This window comes from Anguilla anguilla, chromosome 8 (genome assembly GCF_013347855.1).
Source record: "Anguilla anguilla isolate fAngAng1 chromosome 8, fAngAng1.pri, whole genome shotgun sequence".
NCBI classification, from domain to species: Eukaryota; Metazoa; Chordata; class Actinopteri; order Anguilliformes; family Anguillidae; genus Anguilla; species Anguilla anguilla.
The window spans coordinates 34,448,049-34,464,068 of NC_049208.1; the positions used below are offsets into that span (position 1 = coordinate 34,448,049).

At 39.4% G+C, this 16,020-nt stretch overlaps 2 protein-coding genes across 2 annotated transcripts; both read left to right on the forward strand.

The window, feature by feature from the left end:
- Positions 1-1,969: 1,969 nt before the first annotated feature.
- Positions 1,970-8,640, forward strand: LOC118232902 (glyceraldehyde-3-phosphate dehydrogenase-like). The gene is made up of 12 exons (XM_035428142.1): positions 1,970-2,150; positions 2,783-2,822; positions 4,359-4,458; positions 4,716-4,822; positions 4,925-5,015; positions 5,553-5,668; positions 6,214-6,295; positions 7,244-7,395; positions 7,660-7,738; positions 7,844-7,927; positions 8,065-8,162; positions 8,348-8,640. The coding sequence occupies exons 1-12, from the start codon at positions 1,985-1,987 to the stop codon at positions 8,415-8,417; spliced, it is 1,185 nt and encodes a 394-aa protein (XP_035284033.1). The 5' UTR covers positions 1,970-1,984; the 3' UTR covers positions 8,418-8,640.
- A 1,154-nt stretch (positions 8,641-9,794) lies between these two features.
- On the forward strand, positions 9,795-15,712 carry LOC118233163 (vesicle-associated membrane protein 2-like). The gene is made up of 6 exons (XM_035428547.1): positions 9,795-10,086; positions 10,565-10,584; positions 11,270-11,393; positions 11,648-11,806; positions 12,875-12,926; positions 13,943-15,712. Coding segments are annotated over exons 2-6 (354 nt in total). The 5' UTR covers positions 9,795-10,086; positions 10,565-10,582; the 3' UTR covers positions 13,960-15,712.
- Positions 15,713-16,020: the final 308 nt, after the last annotated feature.

Below are 16,020 nucleotides of genomic sequence, written 5' to 3' on the forward strand. Positions count from 1 at the left end.
AAAAATAAGCTATATGTTTTTTTGCTGCACAATATTCAGAGTCATTTTCTATAACACCTGCATGGCCTTGAACACCAAATACAAACTGCAGATCCCTTTACATGAATACAGAACATATATGAACTATGGTGCAGTTAAAGCCTTTTAGAGACTTTTAAAGTTATTTTGCCTCAGTTTTTTCCAACAATTAATATGAATTGTGTTGGAAAAGAATTAACATAGTTTCCTAATTTCCTTCATTCTTTTTCATGACCATTCAGATACTTTGCGTCTGCATAATGTATCAACTAAGAAGAGAATAGATTATGGACTTAATAGAACCAATATATAAATTATAAGACCAGCATTGTGCCTATACTGAAAAGGCATTTTTTTTAAAACTGCACACGTAGCAGTTTGGATGTCAGTGCTTGACGGGCCTGTGCGAATGGGCGGTACGGCCTATAGAAAGGGAGTAAGTGAAAAGGGTCAGGGGAACATGAGAAGTCCTGGTCTTTACTGTAAATGTCATGACCTGGAAGAAAGAAATGCAATCCCATCTTCACTCACTGGGTCCCTAACCCACCAGAGAGGTCAGAACATATAGCCGCTGTCAGGCTCCACCCACTCCGAAGGCCTTAACTCTAGGCTGTCTCCAAATTCTCCTCATGGGCTACGGTAATCCAATAACGTTGACAACAATTTTTTAAAAATACATAGATTTATGTTTGTAGTACTATGCAAGAATTTCAAGGCACAATTGAGAACAACTGTTAGGCCCATTGTACATGTACACATGGAAATGTTCAATGTTAAATCAACATAGTTTCTACAGAGTGGACTCTTAAACTTTGTAAAAGATTAATTAACATTGGACTAACACTTTACTGTGTATCGGCCCAGTCATCTTCACAGTCAAAGCGTAACTGTCATAGCGGTAACACAATGCGCTGATGAATTTTAAGCGTGCCAAATTCAATTTAGGTAATTTTTTCACCAAGGCGGTAGCGCGCCTGCAGAGCAGCCGTAAAAAAAGTTTGGATTAGTAAATGACTTGTGGGTGTGGTGCAGATTTGGTTTGTGGCCAATCAGATCGGCTGCTTTCTTTCCCTTTTTACCAATGCATTAAGATTAATGCGATTAGTTATTTTTCATCTTGCCTGAATATATACCTGAAATATTGACTTATTTAATATTCGGCGTTTTTGTTACAATAATTTGTAGCATTAAAATGTGTTTATAGACTACTTTGTGAGTTTAGCATCCTGTTTTAGAGACAATACACATTCTCCGCTTAATTCGTTTCCGTGAAGCACTTGTCAACCCACAAGTGACCCGAAGAAACATATTATGCTTTATTCGTTATCAGTATAAAGTTAATCCAGAAAAGCGAGCATTAAACCGATTGGCTATAAATAGTCAGATGGTTTGGAGCTGTGGTTTAAAAAATATATTGTAAAAAAATGCTGCCACGGATAATCTTTTTTTGTGTGCAAAATTACTGACAGCTATGCAGTGCATACTAATTTTTTTTTTTTTTTTTGAAGACGTTTCACAAAAAGTTATAAAAGACGGGTTACTGAGTGCACCAACTTCTCTCGACAATTAAACGAAATGGTGACGCCGAATTAAAACTGCAAATTGTTTTCTGCAATATCCTATTTAAAAAGTTAAAAATAAGAAAAGATTAAAATATAAACATAGCCGCAATCTTTTATAGGTGGATTATGGTATGGCTGCAACATTACAATGACTGGAAGTTAGACACTGATAGCAAATGTAGACACAGATACTTAATTTGGGGACAGGCAGGTGCACACGTCCATACAGTAACCTACGGTAGATCAATTATGATTTTTGATATGTGTATCACATGCCGAGTGTGCGTGCAAATGATAAATATGGGGCTAATATCATAAGTAGGATATACATTATGTCTGATAGATGGGGACCCTGAAAATTACCAGATGTTGCTACCTGTTGCGTTTGCCTTCTTCGGTCTAATATGTCATCAAGTTTCTGGCGACCTTGGAATTCTACAAAGGCGGGGAAACAGGTGGGTGTGTGCAAAGGGGCGTTGCTGATATGGCAGAACTATGATAAAACCCATCGGCATCTTGGCTCAGTCCCACTCACACCTGGAGCTCCGGGACAGAGGCTTCTCACAAACGGTAACGGCAATATTTAAATAAAGCATCCCAGTGATCGTCTGGTTTAAATAAGGTTTCAACGCCTCTCTGCAGTCGCTGCTATTGTTTTCGAATAACGTGGCTTAACATGTTCTCTTGTGTGATAATTTGAATTAAGGAATGGTTTTCAAATTTTTTATGCTGAAGTTCATTTCGGTACTGGACCTCAACATTATTGCCCACGTTAATTGATGCTTCAAATCATCTATAGCCTACTTTACCATAAACTTCGAACAAAGCACATAGCCTACTGTGCACGAGCTGAATCATATATTTAGTCGGCTTGCTTATCTGTTGTAGTACTATGTAGATTATCCGTTTTGTTCAGTTTTTGTATTCATACGATTGGAATTTCCTGTGAAATGATACTTCAAGATTTTAGCAGACTATTGATAAATCTTAATTATTGCTTGAGTATTTCGGTGATAGTAACCTACAGCACTTATCAGCAAAATGTTCTACGTTTGAAATCTGAAATCATTGGAGTAAACTGAGTTTTTTTTCCATATTGTGTTATGTTGCCACATACACTGTTGCCATTTACGAACAAATGACTATTGATAGTAAAGTGTACACTATTTAACTGTCTGTTAAATAATTATCTTTTTTTCCAGAGGACAAGACAGGGAAAATGGTGAAATTTGGAATCAATGGGTAAATATTTTAACTTCTTAAATATTACAATATATTGTTAAGTACCTTGCAGTAATATGCTGGCAATATTTCAGTCTCATCCTTATAATGACAGTTTAAGAAATATCAGACTATATCATCTATATGTGTGTTGTTCGCAATATATTCATAATAATGATATCCTGGTACACATTCTCAGTGACAGTATGTTCACTCACATTTTGTAAGCATCAGCTTGAGGACAGACAAGCTCTGATCTTGCCCTCTAAGGAATTATGTTCTCCACAGTGTTAGTAAGACGACCTTCCTTTCTCTATATATACAATACCGTGTTTAGCCTGTCTTCGATTCTGTATGTATTTACAGTTTGGTTATGTAATGTTATTGCTCTCTCTCCTTTCCTCAGCTGTCACATTCCTTTTCCTTTCACCCTAATAATAGTCAGGCAACCTTTCTGGCAAAGTTCATGGGTAACACTCAGTAAAGACTGTAACCAGTAACATGTGTGCACCCCTCCCCCTTATCACTTAACAGGTCATTGTAATTGAGCTAGTTCAAGGCTGAACTGCAATTTTATCTGTTCCTAATATCTTGTGGGAACTTCACACTGACTGGAAATATGATTACTGGCTACATGGCAGAGATTGGTAAATGGTCTGCATTTATATAGCGCTTTTATCCAAACCGCTTTACAATTGATGCCTCTCATTCACCCATTCGCACACACTCGCACACTAACAGTGAAAGGCTGCCATGCAAGGTACCAATCAGCTCGTTGGGAGAAATTAGAGGTTAGGTGTCTTGCTCAGGGACACTTCGACACGCCCAGGGCGGGGGATCGAACCGGCAACCCTCCGACTGCCAGACAACCGCTCTTACCTCCTGAGCTATGTTGATTAATTCAATTACTGTGCAAAAGCATTAAACATTGTGCACTGCACAGTGAATCCACTCCTGTCACTTACTTCTTTCATTTTATTGCCTGCCTCAGAATTGCAGAAATATGGGGAGGAGTATCCACAAAGGATAAAGAATGCTAGGCTGCCATTTCAGCAGTTAGAATAAAATTGCCATTTGCTGTTGGTTATTGATAGGTTTTGTATCTATATTTTTTCAAGTAACCCTACATGACTAATCTTTTTCAGCCATTTTGCTCTTCACAAGCAAACTTAAGCTACTCACTATAGCTGCACTCTGTGCTTGACAGGCAGGGTAGGGGTTTTCTCTCGTGTATAAAGTCCCACAGTAACTGTCACTGAGAATTTCACAGGTTCGGCGTCTGCAGGGGAATCGCAGTTGTTGCTCCAGCTTTCAATTCCATTTATGTTTGTTTACCCTCTCTGGTCAATGAAGTTAATGATTTGAAAAAATCAATAATGTGCAAGATGAGCTTTATCTAAGCTACAAAATGAAATATGCTTCTTTGTTGTAGTATCAGTTGAGACTGAGCAGATGAGGTAGTGAGTAGAGGGTACTGTTGTAAGGAAGTCTGCCATCTGCTGGTAGAAATGGGGACCTGGGTGAAACCAAGGTTTTTAATGCGTTTCTGATTTTCAGATTCGGCCGTATTGGCCGCCTGGTGACCCGTGCTGCTGTCATCACTGGAAAAGCCACCGTGGTTGCCATCAATGACCCCTTCATTGATGTGGATTACATGGTGAGTTTGGATTATGCAACAGAATGTGTTAAATGATATTCATTGCATTGTTTCTGGCATGGGTGAGAGAGGACTGGTTTAAAATACTACTATATGATACTCAGCATATAATAATAATAATAATAAGAATAATAATAATAATAATAATAATAATTATTATTATTATTATGATTATTATTGCATCCAAATGCCAAATGCGAAGAACTGGTATGAATCTTGGAAATCTGTGTTAACACCCTTCCCCCCATACACACCAGGTATACATGTTCAAGTATGATTCCACTCATGGACGTTTCCATGGTGATGTGAAGGCAGAGGACGGAAAGCTGGTCATCAATGGCCACGCTATCACCATCTTCCATGAGTGAGTGACTCCCAGTTTGCTGCAGTTATTACACAGAGTTATACACTGTTCTGTTGAGTACTGTGTAAATCTTTCAACCCCCCTCCATTTTTCTGTCTCCAGGAAGGACCCTGCCAACATCAAGTGGGCTGACGCTGGTGCTGACTACGTTGTGGAGTCCACTGGAGTGTTCACCACCATCGAGAAAGCCTCTGTACGTAAAACGTAACGCAACATGACTCACATTGCTACGATGTGAGAACAACATTAAGCAAAATCATTTGCATACATGCCAAGGCTGGAGAGAACTGAATTCCTTGAGTTAAAAAAAAAAAATGCTTGTAATGTAATGTTCAATGAGGAGTATTCAATTTACTAATTTAAATTCTTTTCAACATCCTGAATTCATGGAATTGGTGCTAATACTGATACACAGTAGACAAACTAGCACCATTTCATCTGGATGGTTTACAATGGGCTCAACTATATGTTGCACTCGCTTAACAGTTGTTATTCAATTATTGTAAGTGCAATGATTAAACTGTTGATTTGCACATTTTAGTGATTGTTTTTTTTATCAGTGAAGTGAGGTGCCCTATTCTGGCACTGGCTGCCATTCAAAGTGAAATAGTTTTGTTTGTGCCCCTATTCTGTTGCCAAATTGATCTGACGTGGAGACCTGGAAATGTGCATAAGACTGGTTTCGGTTTGGTTCTCACTGTGCCCGTGTGTTCCAAATTCTCACCAACAGGCTCACCTGAAAGGAGGTGCCAAGAGGGTGATCATCTCTGCCCCTAGTGCAGATGCCCCCATGTTTGTGGTGGGTGTCAACCACATGAAATATGATAACTCCATGAAGGTTGTCAGGTAAGGCCACCTGCCCTTTGCTGGCCAACTCTGATGTTTTGAGGACAGCTGCAACCACTTTAGTAAGAGTTTAAACATTTAAATGACTGGACTGCACTGGAACAACCACTCCTAATCTGTGAGGTAAATAGCAGTTGTTCCAGGTGTAATACAGATCTGTGGTCTAAAACCTGGAGTTTAAACTCATGCTAAATTGATTGCACTCACACCATTAATAATAATTGATGAACTAATGAACTAATGCACTTGTTGTACGTCGCTCTGGATAAGAGCGTCTGCTAAATGCCTGTAATGTAATGTAATGTAATATTATATATACTTTTTAATGAAAACACACAGTGCTACATAACTAGCTACCAGACATTGAGGTATAAATATGGAAATGCTTAGGAAATAGGGAAATGTTAATACCAAGTCAATGGAGATGATGTCCAGATTTTAAGTATGCACCAATTGTAACTTTGATTGTTTAGAATCCTCTGATGCTGGTAGTGAGATGGACAATGTCAATGTAGAGAGCGTTTAATTTGTCTTTTTCCTGACAGCAATGCCTCCTGCACAACAAACTGCCTGGCTCCCCTGGCAAAAGTCATCCATGAACACTTCAGCATTATTGAGGGACTCATGGTGAGGCCCGAACTTCACTAACGTCATAACGTCAAGTCTTGTAGACGTTCAGGAACACATTTATACAAGCATTACAAAAAAATCCCAAATGACACAGCTGGAAAGTGAATTGACTGGCCTAAATGTGTTTCAGACTGGGAAATGTTTAGCAAAGATTTTTTTTGCTGCTTTGATGTACCACATTGATCAGCAGCTCAGAAGGAAACAAATGAAGTGGTGGCCATAAATCATTTCACATTACAGTGACCCTCAGACACTTCAACCATTTATATCTAGTAACACCATTATTAAGTATATCATCATAATGACCCATTGTGTTAGTGTTCATCTCTTTGCTACTGGGTGTACTATAACTTAACACCCACAGAGACTACTTGGGATCATTTGGGAGCTGTCGATAAGAGATTAATTATGGCATACGGTATGCGCACAAAAATGTATGTGTGTGCGCATATCAGACATTCCATATTTGGACATCCTCATTGCCAGGCTGATAGATCAGATATTATTTAACCGGACTTTAACTGGAACTATACAAGAATTGTGTATAGTTCCCATATCTGTGCTATTCTCGTTGAGGTCCTTCAGGCTGTCCAAGTCCTGATTTTTTCCTATTGAGGACTCTTCTCCATTACCCTGACTGCTTTGGCTGGTCATAGTTATAGTTCATAGTCATATTATGGCATATTGTATGCAAATGTGGATTGGAATGACTGTCATCATGGATGGGAGAAGAACGAAATGGCACAGTTACTTTGCTTAATTTATGACCCAAGCATTTGTGTGGCTGAGTGCCCTGACAAAGATTTTGATGATACAAGGTCAAGTGTGTGGAAGAACTCAATATACCCTCTATGACGGGCCACTGATTCTTGTCACAAGCCGCGCCTTCGTCTTGTGGCAAGCACACGATTGGCTGATCTGCCGTCTTTTTACTCTTTAAACCAGAGCACAGTACATGCCGTCACAGCCACCCAGAAGACGGTGGACGGGCCCTCTGGCAAGTTGTGGAGAGATGGCCGTGGTGCCAGCCAGAACATCATCCCCGCGTCCACTGGCGCTGCCAAGGCCGTGGGCAAGGTCATCCCTGAACTCAACGGGTCAGTCACAGAACGTCCATCTCTTCCTGTAACAGCAATTGTGCTTTATTCCCTGCTCAATTTTGATCATGAGTTACTTGTGCCACCCTGTACAAACGTCATACAGTCTGGATAAGCAATTTGAAGCAAAGCGACTCTTAAGCATACTCTAAGGCTTGTTACATCACCTCTCATAGTGGAAACCCTTGCCTGGATCTATTTTCGGCTGGTGTATTTTGAGCTGAGTGGAATTTCAAAAACAAATTCTCCCAATCCTTCTTACAGAAAATTGACTGGCATGTCCTTCCGTGTCCCCACCCCCAACGTATCGGTTGTTGACCTGACAGTCCGCCTGGAGAAGCCTGTGAGTCCATCACTATCTCACATTTCTGTCTCCAGTGTTTTGGGCCTAACTTCTGACCGTCGTCCTTGACTTTTTTTTTTTCTTTTTCCTCATTTTCTGCTCCAGGCCAAGTACGACGAAATCAAGAGGGTGATTAAGGAGGCAGCTGAGGGACCCATGAAGGGAATTCTGGGATACACAGAGGATGCCGTGAGTGCCACCTTCTAATATGGCAGTCAGTTTGTGTCCTAGCGGCATTAGTTGTGGTACAATTCGGAATAGTGTGAAGAAGCTTAGCTGAGCAGTAATGTCAGTAATGCATCTGAAATTTCTGTCCGTCCATCCAGGTGGTGTCCACTGACTTCAACAGTGAGGTCCGCTCCTCTGTCTTTGATGCCTGCGCAGGCATCGCCCTCAATGAGCACTTTGTCAAGCTCGTCTCATGGTACGTCTTCATTTTATCAGTCAGTCCTGGGGACATCCTGTATGTGACAATTTAATGCAAAATTGTAGATATCAAAAGTTTTGACCCTTTGGGCAGCCCTAGCACAGTCTGGTCCACAGTGCAGTGCAAAAACAATGAATTTCCCACTCTATTGCCATTAATACCCCCTCTCCCTTGGCACACAGGTACGACAATGAGTACGGCTACAGCCACCGTGTCATCGACCTGATGCTCCACATGGCCACAAAGGAGTGAAGCTGTCATTCTTCATAAAGCGTGTCCTTTCCAAATGCACCTTTTACCAACCACCTGCAAAGATCTATCCAACAATTTGGCAACTTTTTAAAGCACTCTGTTCTGTGTGAGTAAACTAATGACAGTGTGTAAATCAATAAAGTTTTGCACATCTGTGCCACCACTGAACGCACAGCTGCTAGCTATGTCACATAATAAAGTCCTCAGTTTGTGAGAAAACATGGCTTGTGTGTTTTGTGGTGGTTTCATTTGCTGGTAGTTGGAATGTCAGTGATGGTTCATTGCAATGAATCAATCTCAATCAATCTCTTGAGGAATTTGAAATTATCAAATTGCATTCCTTGCAGTTAAATGTTCCATGTCTGGAACCTGAACTATAGGATTTATCAGTGATTCTGGATCTGTTTCAGTGCCTATTACCCTTCTTTAGTCTCTTAGTATGATGTGTAACATACTCATCCCCATAATGACTCTGTTTTATACATTTTTAAAATTTTGTACAAACTACATTACAAGTTCATCTCCTCCACAGAACACATTCCAAAACCTGGCTCAAACTGTGTGAAGACTGTTTCAGTTAAAGTGGCCAAAGATTCAATTCAAGATGAAACCAATTGATGTAAATTATAGTAGTTCTTTCCTGAGAAAATACGTTGTAACATTTTGTCATAACAGAGTAGAGGAAGGAATAGGTTTGGTATTTTGCATTTGCACTGCAATTACCACCACCCTAATGCCAGCTTTTGCACTTATTGTTACCACAACTTTATTCAGGCCATTTTGTCCCCTCTCACAGTTCCAGGATGTAAATTCACTGTTAAGGTGGGCTTCATTGCCATTAAAACATGAACTAGGGTTTGTAAGCAAAGGCATGTGGGACGCATACTTATAACGCATACCTAGCTTGCATACACTTTTGTAAGGATTTACTATTAAATGATTACACAGCATAATACCCCAAAAAACATTGCTCAGTTACATACTGAAAATTCAAGTTGTTATAACATATAAGAAAAATTTGTTTTAACTTGTCAAAATATTAGGGAAAAAAAACACATTTTGCTGAGCAAACAATCAGAATCAGGTGGCTGGCAAGGATTTATGGAAGATGGAAGATGCAGAATGATGCAACCCCAGAAAAATAAGCCTTGCAACGGTGTTACATATATCCTTTGTTTTGTTGGTCAATTTGGGGGCATATTTTAGGAACATTTGGGGGCCATATTTTGTATGTCCATTGTTCCTTTAAAGAAGGCGATTGGTATGTCCTTTTCAGGCTTCATGTACTGTATCCGCCGGGGATTTTCCCCGAGAGAGAGAGAGAGAGAGAGAGAGAGAGAGAGAGAGAGAGAGAGAGAGAGAGAGAGAGAGAGAGAGAGAGAGAGAGAGAGAGGGAGAGCCGACTCAACATTACCCACAGAACCACTGCAGTGCCGACAGTCGTCTTATCCGTGAGAGAGATCTGCAGTTAGCTAGCTGTCGAATAACTGTCTTGGGTCCCCCTAGCCTACGTCGTGAAACGGAGAGGAGAGGGTAGACAATACATTGCTACTGTGGGGATACACACACATGCACGCAGAAGACAGCCTAGCAGTGATTTAATTATTTATATTGGAGGAATAATAGCCTATTTCATACTTTATTGCTCTCTGTTGGATGTGATTTCGAAGTAAGTTGATTTTTAAATTTCTTTCTTTTGCTTTCATTTCCATCTTCAGTCAGTGCTTACTTTTAAATCATCAAGGGTCACAGTTTCGATGTAATGGCATAGCATATATGTTGTGGGGTTTTGTTTGTGGTAGTAGCCTGGAATTTAAATTTCTTTGGGTTGCAAAGAAGAATAATTTCCCTTCATATAAAACCACCCGTCTCATAAACTCGCATGGATCTGCTCGGTCGGCGTGACCTAGCCTTAATTTTTCAACGTCTGCTTTTGTGATGCGTATGCGGTGTTCTGTTTGGCGAATTTAAAATGTCCCGAGAAAGATTTCAGCACTACTGAAATAGATAATACTAAAAAGTAGTCATTTATGAAGTAGATTTAAAAACGTTGTTAGTGACAACTTTCATGTTTCTTTTGAAAATGGAGTTACCTTTAGTAATCTGTGTAATTCCTCCTCCCTTTCTCACTTGCGTCTTGCATCCAGCGAGCACCTGAAAAGAAAATGTGAGTACCCAAAAATGTTCTGTATGTCAATGTGTTCATTTTCAGTTTGAGAAATTATTTTATATTTCTACTTCGCAATGTAAATCACACAATATTGTAGCCTATCAGGTGTTTTGTTGATGACATATTTAGGCTACTTAGATTTTTAATATGGCCACTGTTAGCCAATATCATTTTTAAACATTGTAGCAGATTAAGATGTCCATTACGAATGTTTGAGTGCGTGTGTGTATGTATGTGTGTGCGTGCGTGTGCATGGATGAGTGTGTGAAGACATAGAATGCGTAGCGAACAAGCTATGCATCTGCTGGAGCTATCAATTAGATTTTTCTGTTCAGGAGTATATTAATCATTCTTTAATTCTTCCTTATGAGCAGACACAATAACCTACCTAGTTTATAGGTGGATGATGGATTACACTGTCCTCTCATTTGGACAGTTCCACTTGCCCTATCCTCTCTCTTATTTGCAGTGCATATTCTGTTCAAGTCCAGTTTAGTCATGGCACATCAAATCTATTGTCTTTGAATCAGCATTCAGTTTTACAGTGCGCTCATATCCAGTCTAGTTTAGTCACGCTGATTCTAAAAACACTTTCTGAGTCCAGACAGGTCCTGCGTTGTCCAGTTTAGTCTCACCCTGTTTGTCTAGGTTGGAAATCCACTCTCTTTTTTTATGTTTTTAGGTCGTCCCCTGCCTCTGATGTTCCTGCCCCAGGAGGTGCCCCAGGGGCACCGGAGGGAGAAGGGGGTCCCCCCAACCTCACAAGCAACCGCAGGTTACAGCAGACCCAGGCCCAAGTTGACGAGGTAAATGGTGTGGGCGGGGCAGGAAGCGGGCAGGCCTTCAGTGACAAAGGCTCGAAATGGACAGGGGAAAAGACGTTAGTGAGGTGCATATGTAAAGTGCACTTATTTCCCAATCCAAGTCCTTTTGGCCTCAGCTACAGATTGCGGACCCCGGTTCTATCAGGTGTGGTGACAGTGCATAAATGAAACCGATTGAGCCGCTTGGCCCGTCCATGCGGGGAATATTAAAATCCTGCTCCACGTCTCTCCCCCAGGTGGTGGACCTCATGCGCGTGAACGTGGACAAGGTGCTGGACAGGGACACGAAGCTGTCGGAGCTGGACGACCGGGCCGACGCCCTGCAAGCCGGAGCCTCCCAGTTCGAGAGCAGTGCTGCCAAGCTCAAGAACAAGTACTGGTGGAAAAACTGCAAGGTTGGTTCAGGTTGAGGAGAGACTGGCTGCCAGCTCGTTCATTAATGGGACGGTTGGCAGGGTCGCAAAAATGGAGTGTTGCCACGAGACATAGACTCTGATTTCAGTCCTGGCAAACCAACCAAAGTGCGTCATATGCAATCATCCAGACACCCATTCACAAAAAGAACAGTTCATTATATAAACATAAACTTGGGCCAAATAATGTCATTTAGCTGCTTGCTTGTACAAGGAACCCTTGTATTTATTTACTCTGTGCATCCAACAACATGTTTAAAGTCAGGTCTTCTTTCAGAATCATGTCATTATTTTTACCTCTCTTTCTACTGCAGTCTGAGTTGCACATTACATTTCTGCTCGGTACATCAGTCAGTCTATCTTTCTTGCTGAATATAAATTCCTAAACCATGCTGCCTGCAGACAGATGGTTGGTCTATCTCCCGTCCAATCATGTGTCACGGTTCTATGGGGGAAAAAGGGAAATCCCAATCTGGATTACAGTGGAAAGTGATTAATCCAGCTGTGACCTATGACTGACAAATCATCCTTTCTCTCCCTCCCAGTACCTCTATTGCAATCTCTAATCATCCAATCGCACACCCCCCACCTCACCCCCAACTCTATCTCCTTTAATCTTCTTCATCTGGCATTTGGGCTTGCATATCTTTTTATCTCACAAAGTTTTTCACTCTCCCTTGTATATTTCATGGCAGCATCCATTCTCAAGTTTTCAACATTGGTCTTTGCACTGCAAAATATACTTTTGTCTCTGCTTTGTTGATTGCTCAGGACCAGTGCTAGTGCATATATAAAATTGTCTGGACTTGCAGTCGCATCATAATTGTATCAGAGGCATTATTCTTTTAAAAGCCACCAACCAACAATATGAGGATGTTCAATGTAACTATATCTATGTCTGTTCATGACAGCAACATAATCAGTTCCTTAAGAATATGAGATTAATACTGCAAGAACAATAGCAATAATATCTTACACCAAATTAAAGTTCATGGAGCTGGCAAGGTAAGATTTGGATTAGAAAGTAAAGCACATTTGTCTTTCTTTCAGATGATGATAATGATGGCGATTATAGGTATCATCTTGGTTGGAATCATTTTCTGTGAGTATTTCTTTGTCCTGCCTAATTTTGAATCTAATCAGCTCATTCCACACATTTCCACACACATTCCACTGCCAGACAGGAACAGGAAACACACTTTGAACAGATGTATACATTATGGGACTGCTTAAAATGGTTAACTAATATTTCTTTTTGTTTCTTCTAAATTTTCTAGGTAGCCTGCATAATGTAATGACACAAGGCTTTATTAATTTGAAGCACATGCCAAATGCAGAACAATATCAGACAAAGTTGTACTAAAACAAGAAGAGACTAGTAATTAAAGGACTGCAGGGAATTGCAGGCACTCGCTATATAAATCATAATAAGGATATGTAGAGTTCTGTGGGAAATGAGAAGGGCCTCAGCAGATGTTCATTGAATTTTGAAGTCTGCAGAAGCATCTTATCTGCTCAAGTTCAAGCAAGTACCTCCAAACCAATTGGATGGTTCTTTGTCCTTCAGCAATACAATGATCCCAATGCTGTTAAAGCCACAAAGTCAAAAACTGGCCAAGTTTTTGACTGACCAAGTAATTCCCCTGAATCCAACTGAACATGCCTTTCATATGCTGAAAACAAAATGTAACATGCCTAGCCTCTGAAACAAACACACGCTGAATATGGCTGTAGTACGAGAGCATCACCAGGGAAGATGCACAACACCTGGTGATGTCTATGGGTTACAGACTTTAAGCAGTCCTTGCATGCAAAGGATATGCGACAAAGTGCTAAACATGACAACTTTCATTTATATATACTTTCATTATTATGATGCCCTGAAATGGGGGGCTATGTATAAAAAGTGCTGTAATTTCTACACGGTTCTACAGGTTTATAAAATACCCGTAGATAAAAGCAAAGAATGAGCAATTTAACCGCATGTGTTTGATTATAAATGTAAAATTATGTAGTACAGAGTCAAAAAAAAAAACACACCTTTATCCGAAACATTATGGAGCTCACTGTATATGGAATACTAGGTGTGTAAAATGAAATGCTCTCTTTTCTCCTTAGTGTATTTCTTCTATTGAGCTGGCCTCTTCATGGAAGAATGCAGAAGACAATGAGAGTGAAGAACATATGTAATCCCTTATCCCTGTCTCATCAGCATCAAACGGATACTTGAAGGTTCGGATGAATAATAGAGAAATAGTTGGAACAGGCATTTGGTTGGAGGCTTGCTTCTTGTGTATCTTAAGCCAAAATGAATCAGAAATTTTTAAATACCTAAATTTGTAAAATACCTAAAAATGAAAGTTGAAATCCTTCCAAAATCAACTTTTTACAATAATGGCCACTGCTACTGTTGCTAGTTTGAAATCATGGTGAATATGTTGAAAACATTTTTTGGTATGCTTTCTTGTGAAACAAGTCAGTTTATTTATTTATTTATTTATTTATTGTTTGAGAGAGAGTTCATGCCATTCATTTTTTCTCTGCATCATGGCCTGGAATACTTCCTCACAACAAATCTGAGAAAGTAAATGATAGGCCAGAGAAAGGGTACACACAAAGGACACTAATTCTGTGTGCTCTCTGTGGGTGTCACTCAGAAAGCAAGACAGATTGCTATATAAAAAGTAAAAGGGAAACTATTCTTCACAAATTTGAGCCTTGTCCATTGTGGACATGGGCTTTGAGTGTCATACAATCTTACTTACATACAGTACATACAATACAATACACATCATCTTGTATTGCCATATTGTGGTATACTTTACAGATTTTCTTCATTTGCACTTTGGGAACTGGGGTTCAGAAAATGAGCAATTACTAAAAATTCAGATCAATCAGAGATATTTGCAGTATTTTCTTTGTATTGGTATAGTAAAACAATCTGTCTAGAATACATACATACTTAGGTCTGCATATATTTATATAATTGAATACATTAAAAAGAGGGACACAATGCATTGGAAGGTACCAACTAAGTGACTAATGCAAATACTGAATATCATCAGAATTGATATCATCTTAATTTATATTGTGTTCACAAATTCAGCTGTTGCTGAATCCATTTAAATGCTCTGATGGTCATATACCAATTGACAGCCAATGTGCAATGACTACTAAGTATTCCTAGCTCATTAGTTCCCTGTGTATTTATTCTGAGGATTTGCTGTACTGGGTTCCCATGATGCACCTGTGAAGTGGAAAGTGTGCCTTAAGAAGCAGTGGCCTATGACATGACAGACTAGTAGAGCAGTCTTTATGGAGCTCACCATGCCATTAAATCTCTTTTGTGCAGTGCATGCTGGTACAGGTCAATGTCACGCATGGCAAATGCAGGTATCTTTATCTCACACCCTATTACCTCTAACTTTAGGAATCGACTCCTTAATGTACTCTTTTCACCTGACCACTGCTTTAGGAACACTTTATTTGTCAAAGTTACAGAAATAACCAATTCCTGTGCAATATTAAATGTACTTAATGTGGCTCAAATTTGCTCATAAAATTTATTTTCTTACCGGCTGTAAAAAAAGGAACTGTGATCAAGTATTTCAACTTTTGCTGAATGTAAGCAGTTTCTAGTGTTTTTCCCTTTTTTGTTTCATGGTGGAAATTGAAAGGTTTCTGTTAAAGGAACTGTGAAATGTTGTAACAAATATTTATATATTAATAGATATATTAATAGAATCAAACTAAAGTTTATGAGTCATGAATTGTAATTATGATACAATACTGTGGGACCTGTTGCTAAATTGTGTATTTTGTTGATTTAAAAGCATGTCAATCTGTAGACTATTTTTGCTGATGCTAATAGAGATAACATATGTTGTGTATCTGTGTTCATGGCCTTTATTATGAATTTCTGATACCTATACATCATATTTCATATCATTATTCATATAAAGAACATTCATTCTCTGATCAAAACAAATAACTTTGGCTCACAATTAAACATATTTTTTTCAGTCAGAAAAGTTCAGCAAGTTATGACATTGATGGCGCTTTCTATTATACATTATACATACACATACACACTCATACTGTATATCGATAAGACAAAGATGAATTAATGCAAGCAAACATTAATTGACAAAAACTATTAAATCATTTGCAAAATAAATCTGTATTAAGTTGAATGG